At 40.9% G+C, this 22,815-nt stretch overlaps 1 protein-coding gene across 2 annotated transcripts in view; it reads right to left on the minus strand.

The window, feature by feature from the left end:
* nell2a (neural EGFL like 2a) overlaps positions 1–22,815 on the minus strand; it is a 110,006-nt gene that overhangs the window by 74,880 nt on the left and 12,311 nt on the right. The window contains exons 1-5 of one of the 2 annotated variants that reach the window (XM_010898191.3): positions 16,809–17,119; positions 14,462–14,584; positions 4,811–4,961; positions 958–1,131; positions 649–745 (exon numbers count right to left, since the gene is read on the minus strand). In XM_010898191.3, the coding sequence (XP_010896493.2) occupies positions 649–745; positions 958–1,131; positions 4,811–4,961; positions 14,462–14,584; positions 16,809–16,857 (594 nt within the window). In that variant the 5' untranslated portion in view covers positions 16,858–17,119. Of the gene's footprint in view, positions 1–648; positions 746–957; positions 1,132–4,810; positions 4,962–14,461; positions 14,585–16,808; positions 17,120–22,815 lie in introns of those variants that run through there. The other variant, XM_020056546.2, reaches the window with a different exon arrangement.

A 22,815-nucleotide genomic window follows, 5' to 3' on the forward strand; every position in this document is an offset into this window, starting at 1 on the left:
TTTCAGCTTCCTCTAAACGCCCATGCAGAGACAAAGGAAGAGTGTCTGATTGTTAATGAAGCAGTTTTTCTTTAGAAGAAATGTGCCTTCCCTTTCCCAGCACTAATCAGGGCTTCAGAGGCGAGGGGTGGAGGGTCGGTGTGGGACGGGGAGTGGGCACACGTCAAGATTAGTGGGTGACCTCCAAGTCTTCTTTCATCTGCCAATTAACACTGAAGAAATTCTAGAGCCAGGAGCGACACACACCGACCAATACACAACGAGGCAGCCGTACTTACACCCACACAAACACACACACACACTATTTCTGGTGATCTGTTTGCCCGTCAGCAAACACAAAGCCCTAGCACTGTGGTTAAATAGGTAAAAGCAGATAAGCTGGCATTATACTCTAAACTTCTCCCTGTGGGAAAAGATGTTCTTTTGTGGATTAAACTGCTCCCAGGTTCTGATAAACAATGGGGCATGTTTAATGAGCACTGTCCAGGCTAGGGCCTTTAACGATTTCAGGTTACCCACCAAGGTGCATTGTGATAAAAACAAGGCCAATGAGTCAACACACTTTATTTTCTCCTCAATGATTTAAATCATTTATCAAGTGGCGTTAGCGGCATTAGCAGCAAAGCTCTGCAAAGCACATGCTTTTACCTTGAAGAAGCCATGGGCGCTGTTCCTCTGCCCCAGCCAGAAGGTGGCATCATCAGGGATGACCATCGACGGCATCTCCACCACCCTTTCGTAGATCCTACAGGATGAGGACAGGAAGTGTTAGATGAAACACAGGCGCTTATCAAAATGGGCTAAATCGCAACACACACCGCGCTGTAGCTCTACAATGGGACTGTGGCGCTACATTCTGACGAGACCTATTTGTCACTTTGTCACCTATTTCTCACAATGTAAACAAAACAGAAATTGAAATAATAGCGTTATTGTATCTCTAATGTGTCTCTGCACCTGTTGCAATCGACGTGCAGCACGATGTGGGAGGCGCTGATGGCCACAGAGACCTTGTGCCACTGGCCATCTGCCAGGCTGTACGGGAACACCTCAGTGTGGGCCTGCTGGCCCACGGTTCGGTAGTGAAGACGCACCTCGCTGCGCTGACCGCTGCTCTCCAACTCCAGGAACCTGGACGGACGAACACGAGGAGGGGGGCTTTACACGCACACATTTGTAGAAACTGTAGACGCGCTTTCCTGTAGAAATGCAGGTAAGCACGTTGGTCCCCGAACACGCCCACACCATTCGGAAACTAAAAGAAAAGGCAGTTGAAAGGAGTGCAGCCGTATCTCTACAGGCAGCCGCACATTTAAAATTCTCAGACTCAACCCTTCCAGCTAAAGCTAGCTAGACCACACCACATTCCCCACACAGTAGCTTATATATTATTCACTGTGTTCCAAAGATACATAACACACTTGTCTGGAGATACTCAAACTCGTTCACAATCCAAACGCATGAATATGTGCAAAAGCTGTCAAGAGACACAACACCAGACAACACAGTCTATGATTAGTGAATCCAAGTGATGGGAACGAGAGGAGTCAACTCGTGGGGACATTGGTATTCCAGGAAACCCTTGCCTTCTGCCCAGTCCCTCAGGAGTTTTTCCATGTCAAGTGACACTAATGGAAAGAGCTGCCAGAGTTACCAATACACAACCGTCCGCTCTGGCTTTTAAATACACACTTATTTAGAGCTACTTGCTTCAAAGCTTTATTCAGAAGAAAAACAGCCACTTAGAACAACTGCAGCACTGGAGTTGTTTTATCTACAAACCGAATCTAATGATGTATTCTCCTCCAGCCATGCACAATATTACCAGCTGAATGAATAAAGTAACACTGCCTTTTTGGAAATGAAATAGTGAAATGGACCATTGAGTTGTGTAGCGTGACCACACAGCACGAACACCCAACCTGGCTAATCAGAGCTAGGGAAAGTCAGTCAGTGTTACTATGAGATATTTAATCTGTGCTGACTTTAAGCTGCATGGTTCAATCAACACAGATCTGCAGACAGAACAGAAAAAAGGAAAAAAGATTGCCATGCTAACTAAACAGGACAGAGGAGGCTTACCAATTTCCTGTACAAAATAAGCACATGCTTGATATGACGTTTAACTTGAAACAACATTATAATAATTTGATTTGTCTGTACAGAACTGTTGAGTCAGGTCCGTCATCTGGTACATGCAGCACTTGTAAATTGACAAAATCCTTGACACATTTTACACAATGATTGTGAAAGTGAGCCCGTCTCACTCTAATTGATGTATTTGTGTATCTGGCATTGTGATCAGTGTGTTTTGTGAGGAGTTTAGCCTTGTGTTCATTAGGTATTTTTTTATTTCAGGTTTTAGCATGTTCGATAAAATTTTCCACTTATCATTAGCGTTCAAGTATCATCTAGAAAGTTGTTTTGGTCAAAGTTCAATTTCTGAGGTTAATTTAGCTATGTAGTTGGATGTGTGAGCCAATATACTGCACCAGACACAGCAAAAACAAATGATTCCAAACGTCCCCAGAAATAAACTACCCAAACATGTATTTGAGGTCTATAAAGGCTTGTCACCGCAAAAACACCAAAACTAATTTCTAAATCCAGGCCACTGCAAGTTTCAGTTCCACATGAATCCCCACACGTACACCTACAAGTTTCAGTTCCACGTGAAACCCCACGCGTACACCTACAAGTTTCAGTTCCACGTGAAACCCCACCCGTACACCTACAAGTCGCTAATATAATTTGTTTTTGTGTATTAGTGTTGGCTGTCTGTTGGTACGTAAGTAACACTTCTTGTCCCGATTTGAATGCTTTCTACCTGGTTAATATCATTGTATGGTCTTGAAACAATTACAATCAGGAAATAAAGTTATAAACACTGTTTGAACTAAATGTGAGTAAATAACAGTGCGGTCTGACCAGCCATTGTTACGTTACTTGTAGCAAGGCATGCTAATGATGCGTTCTAAACAAGACGTTCTAATCACACCAGTGTGATCGTACGCTTCAGGGACCACTCTAGATTGATCACACCGGTGTGATCGTACACGCCAAAGGGTTAATCGTATACCTACAAGTTTCAGTTAGACGTGAAACCCCACACGTACACCTACAAGATTCAGTTCCACGTGAAACCCCACATGGACACCTACAAGTTTCAGTTCCACGTGAAACCCCACGCGAAACACCTACAAGTTTCAGTTCCACGTGAAACCCCACACGTACACTTACAAGTTTCAGTTCCACTTGAAACCCCACACGTACACCTACAAGTTTCAGTTCCACGTGAAACCCCACACGTACACCTACAAGTTTCAGTTCCATGTGAGACCTTACTCGTACACCTACAAGTTTCAGTTCCATGTGAAACCTTACTTGTACACCTACAAGTTTCAGTTAGATGTGAAACCCCACACGTACACCTACAAGTTTCAGTTCCACATGAAACCCCACATGTACACCTACAAGTTTCAGTTCCACGTGAAACCCCACACGTACACCTACAAGGTTCAGTTCCACGTGAAACCCCACACGTACACCTACAAGTTTCAGTTCCACATGAAACCCCACATGTACACCTACAAGTTTCAGTTCCACGTGAAACCCCACGCGAAACACCTACAAGTTTCAGTTCCACTTGAAACCCCACACGTACACCTACAAGTTTCAGTTCCACGTGAAACCCCAGGCGTACACCTACAAGTTTCAGTTCCACGTGAAACCCCACACGTACACCTACAAGTTTCAGTTCCACGTGAAACCCCACGCGTACACCTACACGTTTCAGTTAGATGTGAAACCTTAATCGTACACCTACAAGTTTCAATTAGACGTGAAACCCCACACGTACACCTACAAGGTTCAGTTCCATGTGAAACCCCACACGTACACCAACAAGATTCAGTTCCATGTGAAACCCCACATGTACACCTACAAGTTTCAGTTCCACGTGAAACTCCACGCGAAACACCTACAAGTTTCAGTTCCTCGTGAAACCCCACATGTACACCTACAAGTTTCATTTCCATGTGAAACCTTACTCGTACACCTACACGTTTCAGTTAGATGTGAAACCCCACACGTACACCTACAAGTTTCAGTTCCATGTGAAACCTTACTCGTACACCTACAAGTTTCAGTTCCACATGAAACCCCACATGTACACCTACAAGTTTCAGTTCCACGTGAAACCCACACGTACACCTACAAGTTTCAGTTCCACATGAAACCCCACACGTACACCTACAAGTTTCAGTTCCACGTGAAACCCTACATGTAAACCTACAAGTTTCAACTGAGGCTGGTTTATGAGGCTTATACAGTGTTGATGTTACTTTCTAGCGTCACACTGTTTCATCTGTATTTAAATATGTGTAGCCATGCAAAGAAGAGATGACGTCATTAAATAGGAACAACACAATGTGCCACAGCTGAAGTAGCTAGTCTGTTTTCTTCAAATACACCCCCATAAAAAACACAAAGAAACTGCACATTTTGTTTCCTCTTTACGGTTTTCTTTTTACGTTTTTTGGGGTGAACTGCAGTATATGGCTCATGCACACAACTAGAGAGCGAAGTAAATCTTAGAAATTGAACGTGGACCAAAAACAACAGTCTTCAACTAAATGCTTCAACAAAAAGAAACTTTGGTCTAGAATGCAAGGAAACATCCATTTAACAACTCGTCTTTTGTTTTGTGAGGACACTGGCATTATGGTCAGTGTGTTTTGTGGTGACAATGGCATTGTGGTCAGCGTGTTTTGTGAGGACTTCATTTATTGTTGTAAGCACTTGGCAGTACCTTTGTTCAGAGTGGTGGATGGAGAGGATGACCCCAGAGTTGAGGTGCTCCTGTTTCAGGGTCACCAGCACAGTGAATTCACTCTGGCCCCTCAGCTTCTGGACAATGCGCACAGACACAGCCTCAGGGGCCTTCAACTCCCTGGATGAACCTGTAAAAAGAACAAGTGCCTGTTTAGTCATTAAAATGGGAAATCCTGTGGTGGCACTAGAGAATTTGCATTATTCATGTATGCATGCAATTTCCATGTGTTTCTATACATGACAGGTTATCCATTATTGTGGTAAATGATGGTTATCAGCTGCTATCACACATGCTAATATTGTCTCATGGCATGTGACAGAAAATACATGCTCATCCATCTCAGATTTGTCTATTATTTCTGTAATAATGTGGGTAAAGGACAGGGAGTGCAGTGAGACGCTGTGGTTTAATTGAAACAAAAGATAGAAGCAGTATGCTGCAAGAAAACCAACAATACAAATTAAGCACATTTCACAATTGTATGGTTGTTGGCACGGTTAAAATGAGTCTTAAAATACAACTTGAAAATATCTCCTCACGTAATAAGGAGGGTGTAAAAGGCATGGCGGTAAAGTCATTGCCTCAGTATAGCTGTGTCATTGTAGCCTGGAGTTTAATTCCTGGATGCAGTATAATGATGTCACACTTTAGCATCTCCTTGTGGTAATTTGGGCACCTGCATGCTTCTCTTAGGTGCTGAGGGAGCAGTGAGATAACAAGCAGAACAGATTGGCGAGATGTACCTTGGAGATGTACATACACACACAACCCTCAACTGGACAAATCTAAAAACCCTCCCCACATACACACACAACCCTCAACTGAACAAATCTAAAAACCCTCCCCACATACACACAACCCTCAACTGAACTAATCTAAAACCCCACACCTTCATACACACACAACCCTAAACTGAACAAATCTATAAACCCTCCCCACATACACACAACCCTCAACTGAACTAATCTATAAACCCTCCCCACACACACACAACCCTCAACTGAACTAATCTAAAACCCCACACCTTCATACACACACAACCCTCAACTGAACTAATCTAAAACCCCACACCTTCATACACACACAACCCTCAACTGAACAAATCTATAAACCCTCCCCACACACACACAACCCTCAACTGAACAAATCTATAAACCCTCCCCACACACACACAACCCTCAACTGAACTAATCTATAAACCCTCCCCACATACACACAACCCTCAACTGAACTAATCTAAAACCCCACACCTACATACACACAACCCTCAACTGAACAAATCTATAAACCCTCCCCACACACACAACCCTCAACTGGACAAATCTAAAACCCCTCCCCACATACACACAACCCTCAACTGAACTAATCTATAAACCCTCCCCACATACACACAACCCTTAACTGGACAAATATATAAACCCTCTCCAAACACACACAACCCTCAACTAGACAAAATCCATTACCCCTCCCCACATACACACACAACCCTCAACTGGACAAAATCCATTACCCCTCCCCACATACACGCACACAATCCTCAACAGGACAAATCCTGCACCTTACATATTTTTTTGTAATAAATGAATGCTCAATCTACTGTTTTTATGCTTAGTTCACTGTTCTTATAGTTTTTATTCCCCTTTTTGCATAAATTGTAGCAGAACAGATTCCTTGTTTGTTGTGAAATTCACTTGGCAATAAAAAAAAATCTGATTCTAATTTCTGAATGTGATTCTGAAGACATCTCACTATCTTGGACTCCCAAGTCTGCCGGGAGTTGCAATAGCACAAATTAAACTTCACAAAATTGCGAGGGGAGAAAAAAAAAAAGTCAATAAAAAATTACTTACAGCAGAACACATCAGAACACAGTTGCCAGTTTTTGAACATACACACAACAGACGGCAGGAAACATCAGCTCCTCTACAACTTCTGATCAATCACAGACAGGCAGCTTCAGAGCTGCACCATTGCAGCTCAGCTTTATCTGCCAGCTGAAATGCTGAAAGTATGAGCCCAGGAAGTGTGGAGGAGGAAGAGTTGGAGTAGAAGAAGACTACTCTGGTGGACATTTTCAGATTATTCTGTTCTCAAGCCCCACCAGTGAGCCACCCTCTCCTCCTGACTCAACCCAGGCGTCTATGCTACTTTAATGGAATCATCAATAAATTATGAGATTTCTCAGAAGTGATCACATCAAAGAGTTCACTCCCAGCTAGGGGATGCATGCATGATGCCACGGCACACTTTAGCGCTAAAGGAAACTAAGCTAGCATTGCTGCCTCTCCTCAGCACAAACGTTTTACTTCCAGCTGGTGGGAGTAGCCAATTAACACAATGCAATTCTAAAATGCTAACAAGGCCACGATGAAGCCTGGCACTGAGCAAGATGAGCACACAGCAGGAAAGAAGCACATTTTAGAGTCTTCAGGGATGGAGCGTAGCGTGTACTGCTAGCATTAGCATCTGTCTGATGATGTCTAAGCTACTCCATGGGGAGGTCATGTTTTGAGTTGTATTGGTCGAAAAACAAAAACGTTGCCTGGTATTTAGGGCCACTAGACAGGTACGGGGATTTTGTTCATCGTCTTACCACAGACAGTTTCATTATAGTGCCATTGGCTGAGTTGGGACAGATGGTGAGGTGACATGTAGCATTGTAATCTACCTAGCAATAGCCTGATGGTAACAACCAAGAGCCCCTGAATGAATAATTAAATCTAAGTGACCACTTTTCATAATGATTTAGGACATTGCTTGAGATGTCTAAGTGAAACACCTCACTGAATCCTAATTACAGATCAAATGGAGTGACCCACACAGGTCTGGTGAATAATACAGCTAGACACTGTGAAATTATTTTCAACAGAATAATAAAAAGGGAGTTTCTTATAGTTATTGTCCTTTTCACTCTGTTGCCCATAATTACATTTGTAAAATTAAATCAATTCAAAAACACTACCTCAAACTTCCATCTCAAAGTAGCCTCTTAGACCAAGCCATGTGATGAGATACAGAGGTATGTCCTTGCGAGAAAAAATCTCAAAGAGACTGTTTGAAAAATGCTCAAGAAGGTGGCATTATCCCTAATAAGCTGTCTATTCACGCTGTCTATTTTGTATTTATTTTGTTTGGAAGGAACACTTTTTCCTAATTATAGGTTATATTTAATAGAAATGTGGAAACCCTAGGCAGTTATTTTAAAGGGATCTTTTGGATGTTTGGCAATTAAGCCTTTTATCTACTTTCCCAGTCAGATGAACTTGTGGATACCATTTTGACGTTTAACTGCATCCAATGAGAAGGAAGTTAGCCATAGCGTTGCGAGCCAATACTAACCAACTAGTGCAATAACTGGAAATCTAAAGAATGCTAACGCCTCATTATTTAACAGTTGTGCTAATGCTAGTTGGCAACCTTCTTAAAATTGAATGTCACATAAAAATGGTATCCAGTCCTATTTCTGGCCCTGTGAAAATGAATCACATGAAGTACTTCATTGCCAAAACTGATATCTATTCACATTAAACCTCAACCAACAAGCTTACAATAGTACATTGCTGTGCCAGACCTCAGCAAGGCCAGTGGGAATCCCAGATACAATGGCTTACATCAGGCAGGGGGTCGAAGGAAGCTGAGGTAGGGGACCGTTGTCAGGCCGAAGGGCCTTGAGACCGTACCCCACGACGGGATTCCACAGCCAGCCATCAGCCCTTGATCTGGTGGTAGCCTCTACTCTCCGGCACGAGGGGGGTCATGAGGGAGGGAGTTTGGTAATAGTGGGCAGACCACTGGGGCTCCTGAGTGCCTAACAGAACCCTCCCGATGAGCATGGCTGTCCTTGGAGACACCGGCATCAAAAGCACAGGGAAAGGACCCCTGCCTGTGCTTTTCACTCAGGCCGTGAGATTAACACCAGACACTACCCCACCACATAACCCTCCACATGAAAGAGGAGTAGATGAGACTCTTAGCCAAATCAATAACCCAGGCACCATCCCCATGCACTACACAGCGTATCAGAAGTCATCAGAAGCCATCGGTAGATTCGGTATTAAAGCCACCAACCGCTCTTAATGACCATTCTGACATAGGGGATACTGCCACTAAATAGCCTGGAAAGGAACATCCATTTCATACATTATCTCACACCGGTACCGTTGCCAATGCCGTCCTTCAACTAACGCACATAGATCATTATGATGAGAAAAAAAACACGTCAGGCATTAGGAAATGTCTTGACAGAGTGAATCCAAAGCTTCAGGTATCTGGTATCGTTCCTGGGAAATACAGCTTTGCGGCAGGCTAGTCTGGGAAACGAATCTTATCTGTGGGATAGATAGAGCTTTAATGGTTTCACACCAGGCGATATGCTTCATCACGTGGATTGACTTTAATCTGTGACAAAGTAATGCTACCTTATTTTGTCTACCGGAACTCAATGACAAGCACAATGGTGAACGCTCACTGCAAATTAAATATGAATATATGAGGCTAATGCCAATCTAATTAAGGCTTTATAGTTTTACCATTTAGTACAATTGCCTTTACAGCTCTATTTGCAAAGCTGCGTTTCAGTAGCGTGACGATTACACAATCCACCCGCTCCCATGTCTTGTGGTATTCTGTTCTCACAGAAACAACTCCTACGCTGTAAGGCTGTATTACAGCCGGCCATATAGACAAACATCCATAATTAGATCAATTGCCTGAATAGATGTGATAATGAAAAATAGAACAACATATTTATAACATGATTGTGCCCTACTTTTTTGGGCAACGGGGGAGTTTAGTTGGTATGGCCACTATGGCTGGTGTGGTGGGTCCGGTTGGGTGTCAATCCTTTTCATTTCATGGTCCCAGCAGTACTGTTTCTTTGTATACTACATGAAGAAGACATTCATTTTCTAACATGTAACTTACAGCTTCTCAAGGGCAAAATCATTTCACTGGGAAACATCTCTGTATATGCATTTTTCAAACATTCCATCAATTTGCTGTGGACCTGGCTTCAACGAATTAAGGTGTCTGACTGGTGGAGTCAGGAGTGATCCCAACAAAAGGAGCAAGTGAAAGATCGCAGCTTTGCTTTGATCCAAATAATAAGAATGGTGTTCTCTTTATCAAATGTACCTCTGAAGCAAAGTTACATTGCCCATGCATTTAAAACGATTGTTCCCCGACATTTGACAGATCATTTCAGTGTCTGCCTCTCCCAACATTGCATAACACACCAGCCAGAAAATTAAATAGCATTTTTCGCCAACACTCTTTACCTTAAACACTGGCGATGTGGCTGAGGCATCTGTGTGGGAATGTGGGCGTGAGAAGGTCTCGCTAGGGGGATTACAGTAATGATCATTTCAACAGCTACTCCAAAACCCTCCATTACCCCCCTTTGGCTAATCTGCAGCCTGAATAATCCAACAGCAGCTCCAGCCACCTCGGGCAATCTGCATTCGGAGAATGGTCTCTCCCACCGCTGTGTCCGCCCTGCTGGGGCAAATACTCGGCTGAGCCAAGGGCACCCCCCAGGACTGCTGGGGCAGCACTTCCTGCCGAACTCTGATGGACTCTGCAGTGACCTTCAGTCTGCCAACTGCTGTCTGTGTGACATTCAGACTCTTTGAACCGGTGTCAGCCGCTGGCCCTTTATCTATGTAAATGCTGTGTGTGTGTTGGCGTGGAGGTGACGGAAATGACCTCCAAACGCTTGTCAGCACTCCTGGTACGAGGGGATCAGGTTTGTCCTGGAAGGGCCATAAACAAACAACCCCTTTTTGCGTTGGGCCAGGTTACCCTCACACGTCCTTCCACAAACAACCCCTTGATGCGTTGGGCCAGGTTACCCTCACACGTCCTTCCAACAAACAACCCCTTGATGCGTTGGGCCAGGTTACCCTCACACGTCCTTCCACACACCATCAGTCAGATGGGTATGTGTCGGGTTTGTTTTGTTGCCAGAATGGTTACAGTTGCTGGTGTTTCTAGCCCATGGAGTTTAGTCCATTACAGGCTTCTTTCTTCGTCTTTTTTTGGTTGGCACACGCACAAGCACGCACCCACACACACACACACACACACAGAGAGACAACGCTGCTGTATAATAAATGAGTCACTTCCATCCCACTACCCTCCAGTGCTGTTGCAGTCAGGGGCATAATCGCCACCGAATTCAGAGACACTTCAACAGCAGTTATGCTCAGTGCCAAAACGCACTCAACTGTCAACAACTAATACCAAAGAGCGTGCAGATACTGATAAGATAGCAAGGCAGGCCACTCTTCCTGTATTGGTAAATTAGAGTGAGTTTATTCTTAGTTCAGTGCCCTGGTTGTGGGTGCCTACTTTATTATTTAGCACGGAGGGATCTACTCGTTTTGTCAAATAGACATAGCTTAAAAACACCATGGTTGTCAACCAAAATATAGAATTACCCTCCGTTGTCAGGGTGTCTTCTGCCCCAATTAGGTGTGACTTCTATACTCATGGGCCTTCCTTCCTCAAGCTAATCATCCAGGTCCCCCAGGCCTTCCTCTGTATCTCCGCTGTCACTCTCTGTATCAGTGACAGGTGCCTTCAAAGATGATCTGTAGCAGGGCAGGGGCGTACATCAAAACTACAATCCCCGCCTCTCCCCGAGAGTTACCAGCCTTCGCCATGGGCAGAAAGACAGACAGCCACAGTCCGCAATGCATTCAGGATGCTATCTAACGAGCTTAACAATGTCACAGGGCATCCGTGTTAGCCAAGCAAAAGCCACACATCTAGCTTACAGTCCATCAAACCCAATGAGACAGACAACCTGCCTCGCTATATCCAGCATGCGCTGCCTAAGCTACACCACGCAGAGACCGTCAGGATGATGTCAGCAGACATGGGCAGCCATAAACAACCTTTCACTTTCCTTTCTGCCGGGTAGATAATTGAATGCGCTTAAACGCCGTTCAAAGGTAATCCAGATAAGCAAAGGCTAAATTGACGACGAGACCCTCTGAAGAACATACGGGGGTTAGTCTGAGTTAGGTTTTGTGACATCAATGGCAAACTGGGGGAGAGATTGTGCTGTAGTAGATGGGACATTCAATGTCCCCCCTGTCTTGAAAGAGGAAGAGGGGCTCCAGCTGCAGACGTTGATGCGCTATAGATACGTGTACTGGCAGTGCCGCAGTGCAGTAGATATAAATGACAGGACAAACAGGAGGAAATGTAAGGAGACCTGAGGTGTGTGTGTAGCAGGAGAAATTAGTTGACATGAGGTATGGGTAGTACAAGGAGACATGAGGTGACATGTGATTTGTGCTGTAGAAGGGAACATGAGGTATGGGTAGTAGAAGAACACATGAGGAGGCATGAGGTATGTAGAGTAACAGAACACACGAGAGGACATGAGGTATGTGTGGTAGGAGAACATATGAGGGGACATAAGCTATGTATAATAGAACAAATGAGGGGACATGAGGTATGTATTGTAGGAGAACACATGAGGAGACATGAGGTATGTATATTAGAAGGGGATATGAGGGTATGTGTAGTAGAACAACATATGAGTGGACATAAGATAGAAGGATACAGGAATAGACAAGACACAGTACCGTTCAAAAGTTTGGGGTCACTTCAAAATGTCCTTGTTTCCAAGTGAAAAGTAATTTCTTTGTCAATTAAAATAGGCGTACATAGGCCCATTATCAGAACAAGGTCAGCATCCCGGAGTCGTCTCTTCAGTGTAGACGTTGAGGAATTTGCCCACTCTTCTTAATAGTACTGCTTCAACAGTGTTATGTTAGAGGGCTTTCTTGCATGCACAGCCCTCTTCAAGTGCCCCCAAAGCATTTTGTATAGGATTGAGCTCTGGACTTTGATCTGGCCATTCCATAACCTCCCAATTCTTCTTTTTGAGCCATTCTGATCATTGTCTTATTGCAAAATCTATGTTCTATTCTATTCTTTTTGACAGTTGGCCTCACATTCTCCTGAAGAATTCTCTGGTACAATATGGAATTCATGGTTGACTCATGTATGAAAAATTGGCAGGCCATAAGACAGTAAAGCAGCCCCAAACTATATCGCCATCACCTCCATGCTTTACGGTTAGTATGAGGTTCTTCTGTAGTATTCACCAAACATTTTGTTGAGCATTGCAGCCAAAGAACTCTACCTTTGACTCATCTGTCCTGTGCACATTATTCTGTAGTTTTGGTGTTTACCCAGGTGCTGACTGGCAAACATCAGTCATGTCTTGATATATTTCTTTGAGAGCAGAGGCTGCATCATTCCTGACCTCTAACTAGACTAAGTATTTCTGGTCTCTTTCTGAACGTTGACTCGTGCACTTCGGCATTGTGACTGTGGCAAGAGAGGCCTGTAGATCTCGTTCTAAATGTACACATATTCGAGACAAACCATCCAGGACTGTGACAGTCAATTGCGGGAAAATCGAGCCATATGCGTATGCACTGCAGAAATACTTCATATAGTATTTGTGCAAGACCTTTGTAAATGTTAGATATCTATGTCAAGACACATCATACACCCATACATCATGCAACATTAGTCAAAATCGGCCAGTGGTGTCTAAGATGTTGCGTGTTACAAGCACATTTACAGAAATCCATCCACAGTCCCATCTCCAATGTTCTTATGATGGACATGAAAGCATTCATGTAACAGAAATGTTATTTATTTTTGGATAGAAAGATGTGCTTTATGATGCATCTTTCTATAGACACCAACATTCATATAATTTCATAGATATTGACCTATAATGCTTAGTGTTGTGTCTGCTCATTTGTCCAGGGTTGATATTATTGTCCGGGGAACATGGATAAACCTATGTAAATGAGTGCTTGTCAGAGGGCTGAGCAATTCAATATACAACCGGAGCATATGAGTGAAAGAACTCCAATGGAAATCTTAATTTCTAAGTCTAATACACCAGATGTTCTTCAGTTGATATATATATATATATATATATATTAGCATTGTAAGATGGAAAACACATCTCTAATATAGACTATTCCACGTATAGACATCAGACACACGGGGTTCACTGAAGGGCCAGCCAGGCTGGAGCACATAGTGTGGTCCATTCAGCATCACTCCATACAGCTCCATGAGCCTGGGGTTTTGTGGTTGACTAATCTCATTATGCCTGGTCTTTCCATCATTCTTTGCATATCTGTGTATTCCCCCATTGCTCCCCTCCTCACCCTTTGTTTAACAGGAACGCCGTCCATTGTTTTGGGCAGGTGGCCTTCCCGCCAGGGCCTCATTCAGACAAATGACAACACTAAAGCTACTGTATGTGAAAAGAGACGGTTGTGCAAACAGGTTGCGTAATGTCAACAATATGAATAGGTGGAATAGTTTCCTTCTATGCGAAACCTTCTAAGTGACAAGACACATTCATAGTCAATCTAATATGAAAGAAGTATCTTTTGTCATGTCATGTTTGAGAGTGCTTTCACTTACAATGCATGTTGTTTAGTCATCTTCATTTGATCTTCTTTCAATGGCATTTGTTTTTTTTACTGTTCTTACATTTTATTTGTATTTCTTTTTTATGGTTAATCATAGCGTTGCCCTCTCTCATTCAGTACAGCATAGCAAATTATGGGAGCATCTTACCTTTAAAGTGGAATGCCCGGGAGTCACTGTGGAAGCCTTGGACTTGAGTAACTCCATTGAAATTCTCTCCAGGCATCAACTCATCGAAAACACTGATGCGTAGGGCAGGATCAACTCCGAAACCTAAAACATATAGACAGAAACATAATCACAATGTGCATGGATACAATTCATATAATTAAGTCAGTGTCCCATCCCAAACAGTTACTACTGTTCAGAGACATATCAACAGACAACTTGGTACACACTAGATGTTCTCCTCTATGTTTTGAAGAATATTCAGACCTTCAAAGCACATTAACTTGTTGAAGAGCTACAAAACCCAGGTAAGGCTCTTTCGAACGTAGAAAAGTAGACAATCTTTTTTCATGAATGAAAACCTTAATTTCAGTAGTTATAATCAGCTAATAGACATGTATATTCAGTCGATGGGAGTGTTTTATTGGTGACTTCATTTCCAAAATTAGTACCACTCCTTAAACCTATTGTATAGAGTTTTTTTTGTTATAAAGCCAATTTAACTTACTCCAAGCCACAATCTAGTGGTTGAGGTTTTGTTTCATATAATATTGTAAAACTGTTAGACTTGCAACAGGTTTATGTCTTTCCCCATACCTTGACAAGGTAACTTGTAAAATACATGAAACACACCTAACAACCATTAAGGCTATGTCCTAATACACTAATATTAACAGTAATGACCATGGATGTTTTTAAATCACTTATGTTTGAAAATACATGCATGTCATAATATTAACATAAGGGGCATTTTTGAAAATCAATTCAAATCAAAAGTAATTTGGGATAAACAAATGCCCACCTTCATATTTTGTTGAGTTACTGAATCCCTGATAAAAAAAATAAAATATGGATAGTTTTTACTTTTATCATGCTATCCTCATTACTGTAATTCACCTATTTTTAGGAAATAATAGCAATGTATGTATGTTTGTATAATATGGAGTGTATCTTTTATTCTTTATTCAAACATGGTAACATAAAACATTTGCAATTATTACATGTACTAGATACTAGAATTGCTGACTAACAAAAATGATTCAAATCAGATCAAGTGTAATATAAAAAAAAGCATTTCAAATGTTTTTATTAGCTTTTCCATATAGAAGCAATTTAAAACATTAAAATAAAACATTGTAAAGAATGAAAAATTTGAAGGTAATGACATGTCTTGCATTGATAGTTGTGTAAATTATGGGAGAATGCATATCTGCTCAAAAAACATAATAATAATTTTGAAAAAGATTACAAATGATAATCTTGATAATTGAGGATGAGAATAATTTATTTTCTAAGTCATGTGATCAAAGTGTAATTTAAGTTTAAATTCAACAATATGAACAAACCACAGCTGTATGTAAGAAATAATGTACATTGGAAATGAAGTTGCTTAGTCACGTGGTTGAAGAGATATTGCAATTTTGAAATTGAAAATATTTGTATCCACTTAAGTAAGTGCTTAATGGAAAAACCTAAGGGTAGGCTATGCAGCATGTGTTCATACACTGTTACATTTTAATGTAAAGAGTACATGTCATATCACTGAAGAGCTATTGCATTTAAAATAAATATTTGACATAAAAATGAAAAAGTTAGAGTTAAAAGGAAATAGCTAATATGATTGAAGAATATATTGCCATTTCAAAAGTTCCAATTATTTATATGCTATCGCTTTATGGGAAAACAAACAAGCAATTTGGGTACCTGCCCTGTCAACAATGAAAAGTTCACTTAAGTAGCCTAGGTCATGTGATCAAAGAGCTATTGACATTTTAATCAATTTATATTACACATTTTCATCAAAACCGTTTTATGAATTTTGGGTGTAGATAAAAGAATCCGCAGAATTTTATTTTGAACATTATACGTTGGTTTAAAGTTTTTCGGTAAGAGTTTTTAGTTTAATTGTATACACTTCGTTGACGTTCCCAGATTAGGCTAGTTTCATTGTCTGTTCCGCAGGCTGCCAATAGTTCCAGTAACGAGGTTGTGCAATTTTCAAACTCCGCACGAAATCGGGAAAATAAGACCTGTGCAATGTTGTATACAGACTTTTCCCCTCGGGGCGGTTGTTCACATTATTTGCCAGCTATTCAGCTTTGAAGGTTCAAATATATGGCAAATATTGAACATCAAACTATCTTTCACCACGGTGCAACGTCGACAAAAAAAATGCAATAGGATAGGAGAAATAGCGTTGGCTGCTACAGGACCAGTAATGACAATCCCGTTTAATGAATGCCTATTGCAATACTTTGTTAAATGGGTGTCTAAAGTCGGTAATATGAATTAGGCTAGCTATATGGTCAATTACAAATCTGTGTCCTACCTGAGGTGACGCAGAATAAACCGAAGACAAGAAATAGTTTTAATCCCATTGTGAATAAAAATTAGTCCATGTTTTTTCAATACAATCACATGCGAACGATGTATCAAACCAGCGCAGTATTACAAATCCCACATATGTGAATACCGCATCATCAGATTCATAACTTTGACGCCCAATAAATATTATTCCATTCAGTGCAAGGTCCGTTACATAGGAATCGGTCCGTTGGCGACACAGGTGGGTACGCAATAGAGGTTGTAACAAAGCAAGCTTCTCCAGTCTCGAAAACACCTCTGTTCAGTAGGAGCTCCGCGGAGGAAAGAAAAATAGCAAAGGGTAGGCTACCGGGTTGATATAAAACAGGACCAATCAGCCCTCTTGTGGTCTTCGGCTGAAAATACATAGATGATCTAAAACGCGAAATCATTTTACATTTATTGACTTGTTTCTATGTTAGCAGCTTAACTGCGCTATATTTACATTGTTAGTATCGTGGCATCGATATAATAGAAGCATAGCCTAATTACAGGGAACTTTTTTCACCATAGTCACATTCCTTTAATGACTGGGGCTTTAATTACTTGAACATTGAGCATATAGTGTGTTGTTGATTCATTTATCCTTCCATCCATCCAAACTTTATATTCTATAGTTTTATTCTCATTTGGCATGGAACATGTGGCACATCATTAAAAGAAAGCGCTTGGCACAGACAAGCATCTGCTGTTGATTTTCATAGATGTTTTGTGTTCCACATCTTTGTTGATTCCTCTATGCTCTTTCTCCTCCATGGGAGCAATTACAATGTTTTTATTCAGAACTCTTTAGTTACAGAGAGGTGTGTGCAGACTCTTGATTCTCCAGAAAGATGAATAATCATTGAAGTTCTAAAGAATTCAAACCCACTTTCAGATGGAAATTCATGTAATAATTGTCTTTTTAACAACCAGATAATTCCAAATCTGAAGTAGTCGCAACTGTAAAAACATGGTTCGACAAACAGACATATACTTAAAACTTTAGTTGACAATGAAAGGTTCAGTCTAGCTGTGCTGTGGGTAAATAATGCAGGACAGTGTTATAAGGGCCAGTTGATTTTATTCTGGGGACATTTCCATAACGATTTCCAGATCCTCTTTGGCTCCAGCCTCATGTCTGCCTAACATGTAGTGATGTCACCAGAGGACATTATAAAAAATGTGCATTGATAGATTAATTTAAGAGGACAGTGTGGAAAGATGGAGGAAAATGATTTTCTGAAAGAGCATTAGGTCAGATTCCAACCCTGGCTGCAACAGTGCATGGGTGTTGGACCTCACTGGTCCATGGGAGGGGTGGTTATTTTCCAATAACAAACAATGGCGTTTACTTCAATAGCAATGAATGCATTTCATGTTATATTTAGTCCTTAACAAATATCTGGTCGGGCAACCATTGTCAATAAAACCAAGTTGTTGTTTCCTGCACAACTGCCGTGCCAAGGAAGCACATCTGCTGCATGAGAGAGAAAGCCTCCAATTCTCAATTCATTATTAATGCTGAATCTCATCTGGGCCAAAGGCTCAGCAAATGTAATTACTTTGTTATTGCCCACAAGTCATCCTTTCCTAAAGTGCCATCAGGAAAATAAAGTCATTCAAACATGTGGCCAAACAGCCAAGAATAAAAAGCAATGCAAACAAACGATTTGACAGATGGAGGATGCATAGCATCTCTCTGGGACTCACCCACTCGCCTGTAATCTTGGCAACTACCGATACTAATATCAAAGAGGCTACAGCATTAAGCAGTCAGAACCAGTGTTTATAGCTAGCTATCACACAGCATTTTTGTTTAAATGGAAACTGTCTGGGGGAAATGGTTACTTTATATCCCCAATGCTTCTTTGGGCAAAGCACCTTGGGGTATGCTGACTACAAACACATTATATATGACTGTTGTCCTTTAAATGTTATATGTCACCTTCTGCACAATTGTTTTATGGATTCTAATCCAAACACTCCTAATTTGAACTGTGAAGGAGCACATTTTGGACATGGGGACGGTGAAGTGAACCGTAGTATCATGTCTTATAAGGAGATACTTCTTAAATAGGTACGGGGCTGGTTCTAGGCATAAGCAATATAAGTGGTCGCTTAGGGGGCCCCCCAACTGCTAGGGAGACCCCAATCACAAAGGGAGAGGGGGCCACAAATCAAATTTGGCTTAGGGCCCCCAAAGGTCTAGAGTGGTTACTGGCTGCATCAGATTGAGATGGTTTGGGATGAGTTGTACCACAGTATAGGAAAAGCAGCCAAAACGTGATCAGCATGTGTGGGAAGTCCTTCAAGAATGAATGAAAATATTTCAGGTGGCTACCTCATGAAGATGGCTGAGAGAATACCAAGAGAGTACAAAGCTGTCATCAAGGAAAAGGGTGGCTACTTTGAAGACTGTAAAATATAAATGTATTTGTATTTATTTTATACTTTTTACTTCATAATTCTATGTGTTAACAGAGTTGATCGCTAGGATCACAATACATTCGGGGCTTAGCCCACCCCCCGCCCCGCCCGGGACATAAAGTACAGGGTTGAAACAACATGGATTCAATTGGGATCATCCACATTTGATTTACACCACATACATAACACATTGAAATGGAATCCATACTTGGTAGAACCACCTTAGCGATTACAGCTACAAAACCTCTACCAGGATTGCACATTAGCACTGCAGACTGAGGCTGGTTTTCCTTTAGGATGAAGGATCGTCGCCTCAATCCTGACAACAATGTTTCCCATATCTTGTCAAAGAAATGCACATGCATTAAAGGATGGGTTTCTCATGGAAATCAGCTTTGCACCACACATACAGTTTTGCATTTTGGACCTAAAGCACAATTTTACTATCATCAGACCAGATAACAGATAACATATCGCTACATCTTTGATATGTCTTCCACATGCCATATGGCCAAGCATTGTGGAACACCTGGGAAATAGTTGACATTTTAATAAATTGTCCCATTCTGGCAGTAGAACTCTGTAGTTCCTTCAGTCTCTTGGTCCATGAATTTGTTATCTACCTACCTCTATATATTTGTCAATTACTTTTCTCTATGAGTTAATATTTATTCTATCTATGATTTTGTCATTTATGGCCCTGTATTAATTGGTTTTAGCACTTATCTATCTTTATGATTTTTATTGTTTATTTATCTATCCATGAATTGAGCATCTATCAATCTGTTGCTCATCAGTCTATCTTTAAGGATTCAAAGAGATAGACAAGTGACTTATTCAGATAGAAATCAGTCTGTATGATAAAAGTAATTTACTTAGACCTATGAGTTTGTCAGCTAAACCTGCACTAATTGATTTTATCACCAATCTATGTATGAATTGGCTCCTGACTATCTCTATGATTTTTGTTGTTGATCTATCTGTTAACTGATCATCTAAGTATTTGTTGGTCTTCTATAGACCTCTAATTCATAGAGAATGAGTGTTGACTTATAAGTGTTGACATCTGCCTATCTCTATTAATTGGGCATCTATCTCTAAAAGTATTCATAAAGATAGATGATTTATTCAATAGTAATCAATTTCTATGAATATATCATCTATCTATCTCTATGAACTGGTCATCTATCTCTATGAATTTACGGAGATAGAAAGATGAGTTCTAAGTAATCTTTTAATCTCAATGAATTTGACGTCCATCAATCTCTATAAGACGGTCATCTATACACCTCTATGAATTCATAAAGATAGATTATTTATTCCGATAATAATCTATGTACGGTATCTATGAATTGATCATCTCTCCATATGTTGGTCATCAATTGTACCTATCCATATGAGTTTGTGAACTACCTATCTCTATGAGTACATTTCTTATCTCTCTATGATTTTGTTATTTATGAAGCAGTATTTATGGGTTTTATCACCTATCTCTGTATGAATTGGCATCTATCTATCTCTATGATTTTTATTGTTGCTTTTTATATCCATAAATTGACCATCTATCTATTCCTCATCCATCTATCTATATGCATTCAGATTTCTTATTCAGATAGTAATTCAGTTTCAATTAACAAGTTATTTACCTATGAGTTTGTCAACTACTTATCTTTATTATTTAATGTATGTCATTTATATACCAGTACTAACTACTTTTATCACCTATCTTTGTATGAACTGGCAACTAGCTTTTTCTATGATAGATATAGATACATTGATCTATGAACTGTTCATCTATCTGTTGGTCCTATATTTACCTCTATTAATTCATAGAGAAAGATAGATGACTTATAAGTCATCTTTTTGTTTCAATGAATGTGTCATCTATCTCTATGAACTGGTCATATACCTATATGAATTCATTCAGATGGATAGACTACTAATTCCTATCGTAATCTCTAAGAATTGGTCATCTCTCTATCTATTGGTCATCTATCTGTCTCTATGGATTTGTAGAGATGGATAGATGAATAATTCAGATGGAAATATATCTATTTCTATGAACTGGACATTTATCTATTGCTCATCTACACTATATGGCCAAAAGTATTTGGACACTCCTAATAATTGAGTTCAGGTGTTTCAGCCTCCCCCATTGCTTACAGGTGCATAAAATCCAGCACAAAGCCATGTAACCTCCTCAGACAAACACTGGCAGTACAATGGGTTGCACTGAAGAGCTCACTGGCTCACATAGGATGCCACCTTTGCCACAAGTCAGTTTGTGAAATCTCCCTACTAGATCTGCCCAGGTCAACTGGAAGTGCTATAATTTTGAAGTGGAAGCATCAAGGACTTGATGAAATGGGTTTCCATGTCCGAGCAGCTATATGCAAGCCTCACATCAACATGCGCAATGCCAAGCGTTGGTTGGATTTCTGTAAAGCACGCTGCCACTGAACTCTGTGGAGTGATGAATCACACATCATTATCTGGCAGTCTCATGGTCAAATACTTGGAGAATGTTACCTACTGGAATGCAAAGTGCCTACTGTAAAGTTTGATGGAGGAAGGATAATGGTCTGAGGTTGTGCTTCAGGGACTGGTTTAGCTTCCTTAACTCAGTTGAGGGGTCATCTTAATGCTGTAGAGACAAAGACATTTTACACAGTTGGGTGCTTCCAACTTTGTGGCCACAGATTGGGGAAGGCCCTTTCCTGTTCCAGCATGACTGTGCACACAGCAGGATCCATAAAGAAATGGCTGACAAACCTGTGTGGCCTGCACAGAGCCCCGACCTCAACCCCAGTGAACACCTTTGGGATGAATTGGAATAGCGATTATGACCCAGTCCTTCTCATCCAACATCCATGCCTGACCTCACAAATGCTATTTTGGATGAATGGGCAAAAATTCCCACAGAGACATTCCAAAATCTTGTGGAAGGCCTACCCAGAAGAGTGACGGCTATTATGGCTCCAAAGAGGGGGCCAACTCAAAATTAATGTCCATGGTTTTGTAATGGGATGTCCAACAATCTCATAGTCGCTCATCAAATTACAGTGTTTTCTTACCACGGGTAAAATAAGGTAGATTGCGTCAACATGAGTCTGATGGTGTCAAGCTGTGATTACACTATTCTAAACGCACGGGGGAGCTAGAATGCTGAAAATGCCACTAGTTCTCGAAAATTGTTTTGGTTGATTAAAAAATTACTCAAACTTCTACAATTTTGGGTGTCTCCCATATCAAAACTGTCAACAGTTTAATTTCATTTAATTCTAGTCTAGTTTCATTTAATAAATAAGTGACACAATTTCTGTCTGCCGCGGACCCAAACTGTGCACAGTAATAAATCAAAAGAGATTTTTGTAACCAAGTATATACTGACCCCTGTCGGAACCAACAACCTCTACCGTCAGTAATACACTGCTCTCCAAATTGAGCAACATGGGTTGAAATTGTCAACGGAATATATGGAGTAGATTTTGATTAAATTAAACTGGGGACACAGTTTCGGGCAACCAGCTGCCAAAATCTGTACTCCTGTCAATCAACAATGA

This window comes from Esox lucius, chromosome 19 (genome assembly GCF_011004845.1).
Source record: "Esox lucius isolate fEsoLuc1 chromosome 19, fEsoLuc1.pri, whole genome shotgun sequence".
Taxonomy (NCBI): domain Eukaryota; kingdom Metazoa; phylum Chordata; class Actinopteri; order Esociformes; family Esocidae; genus Esox; species Esox lucius.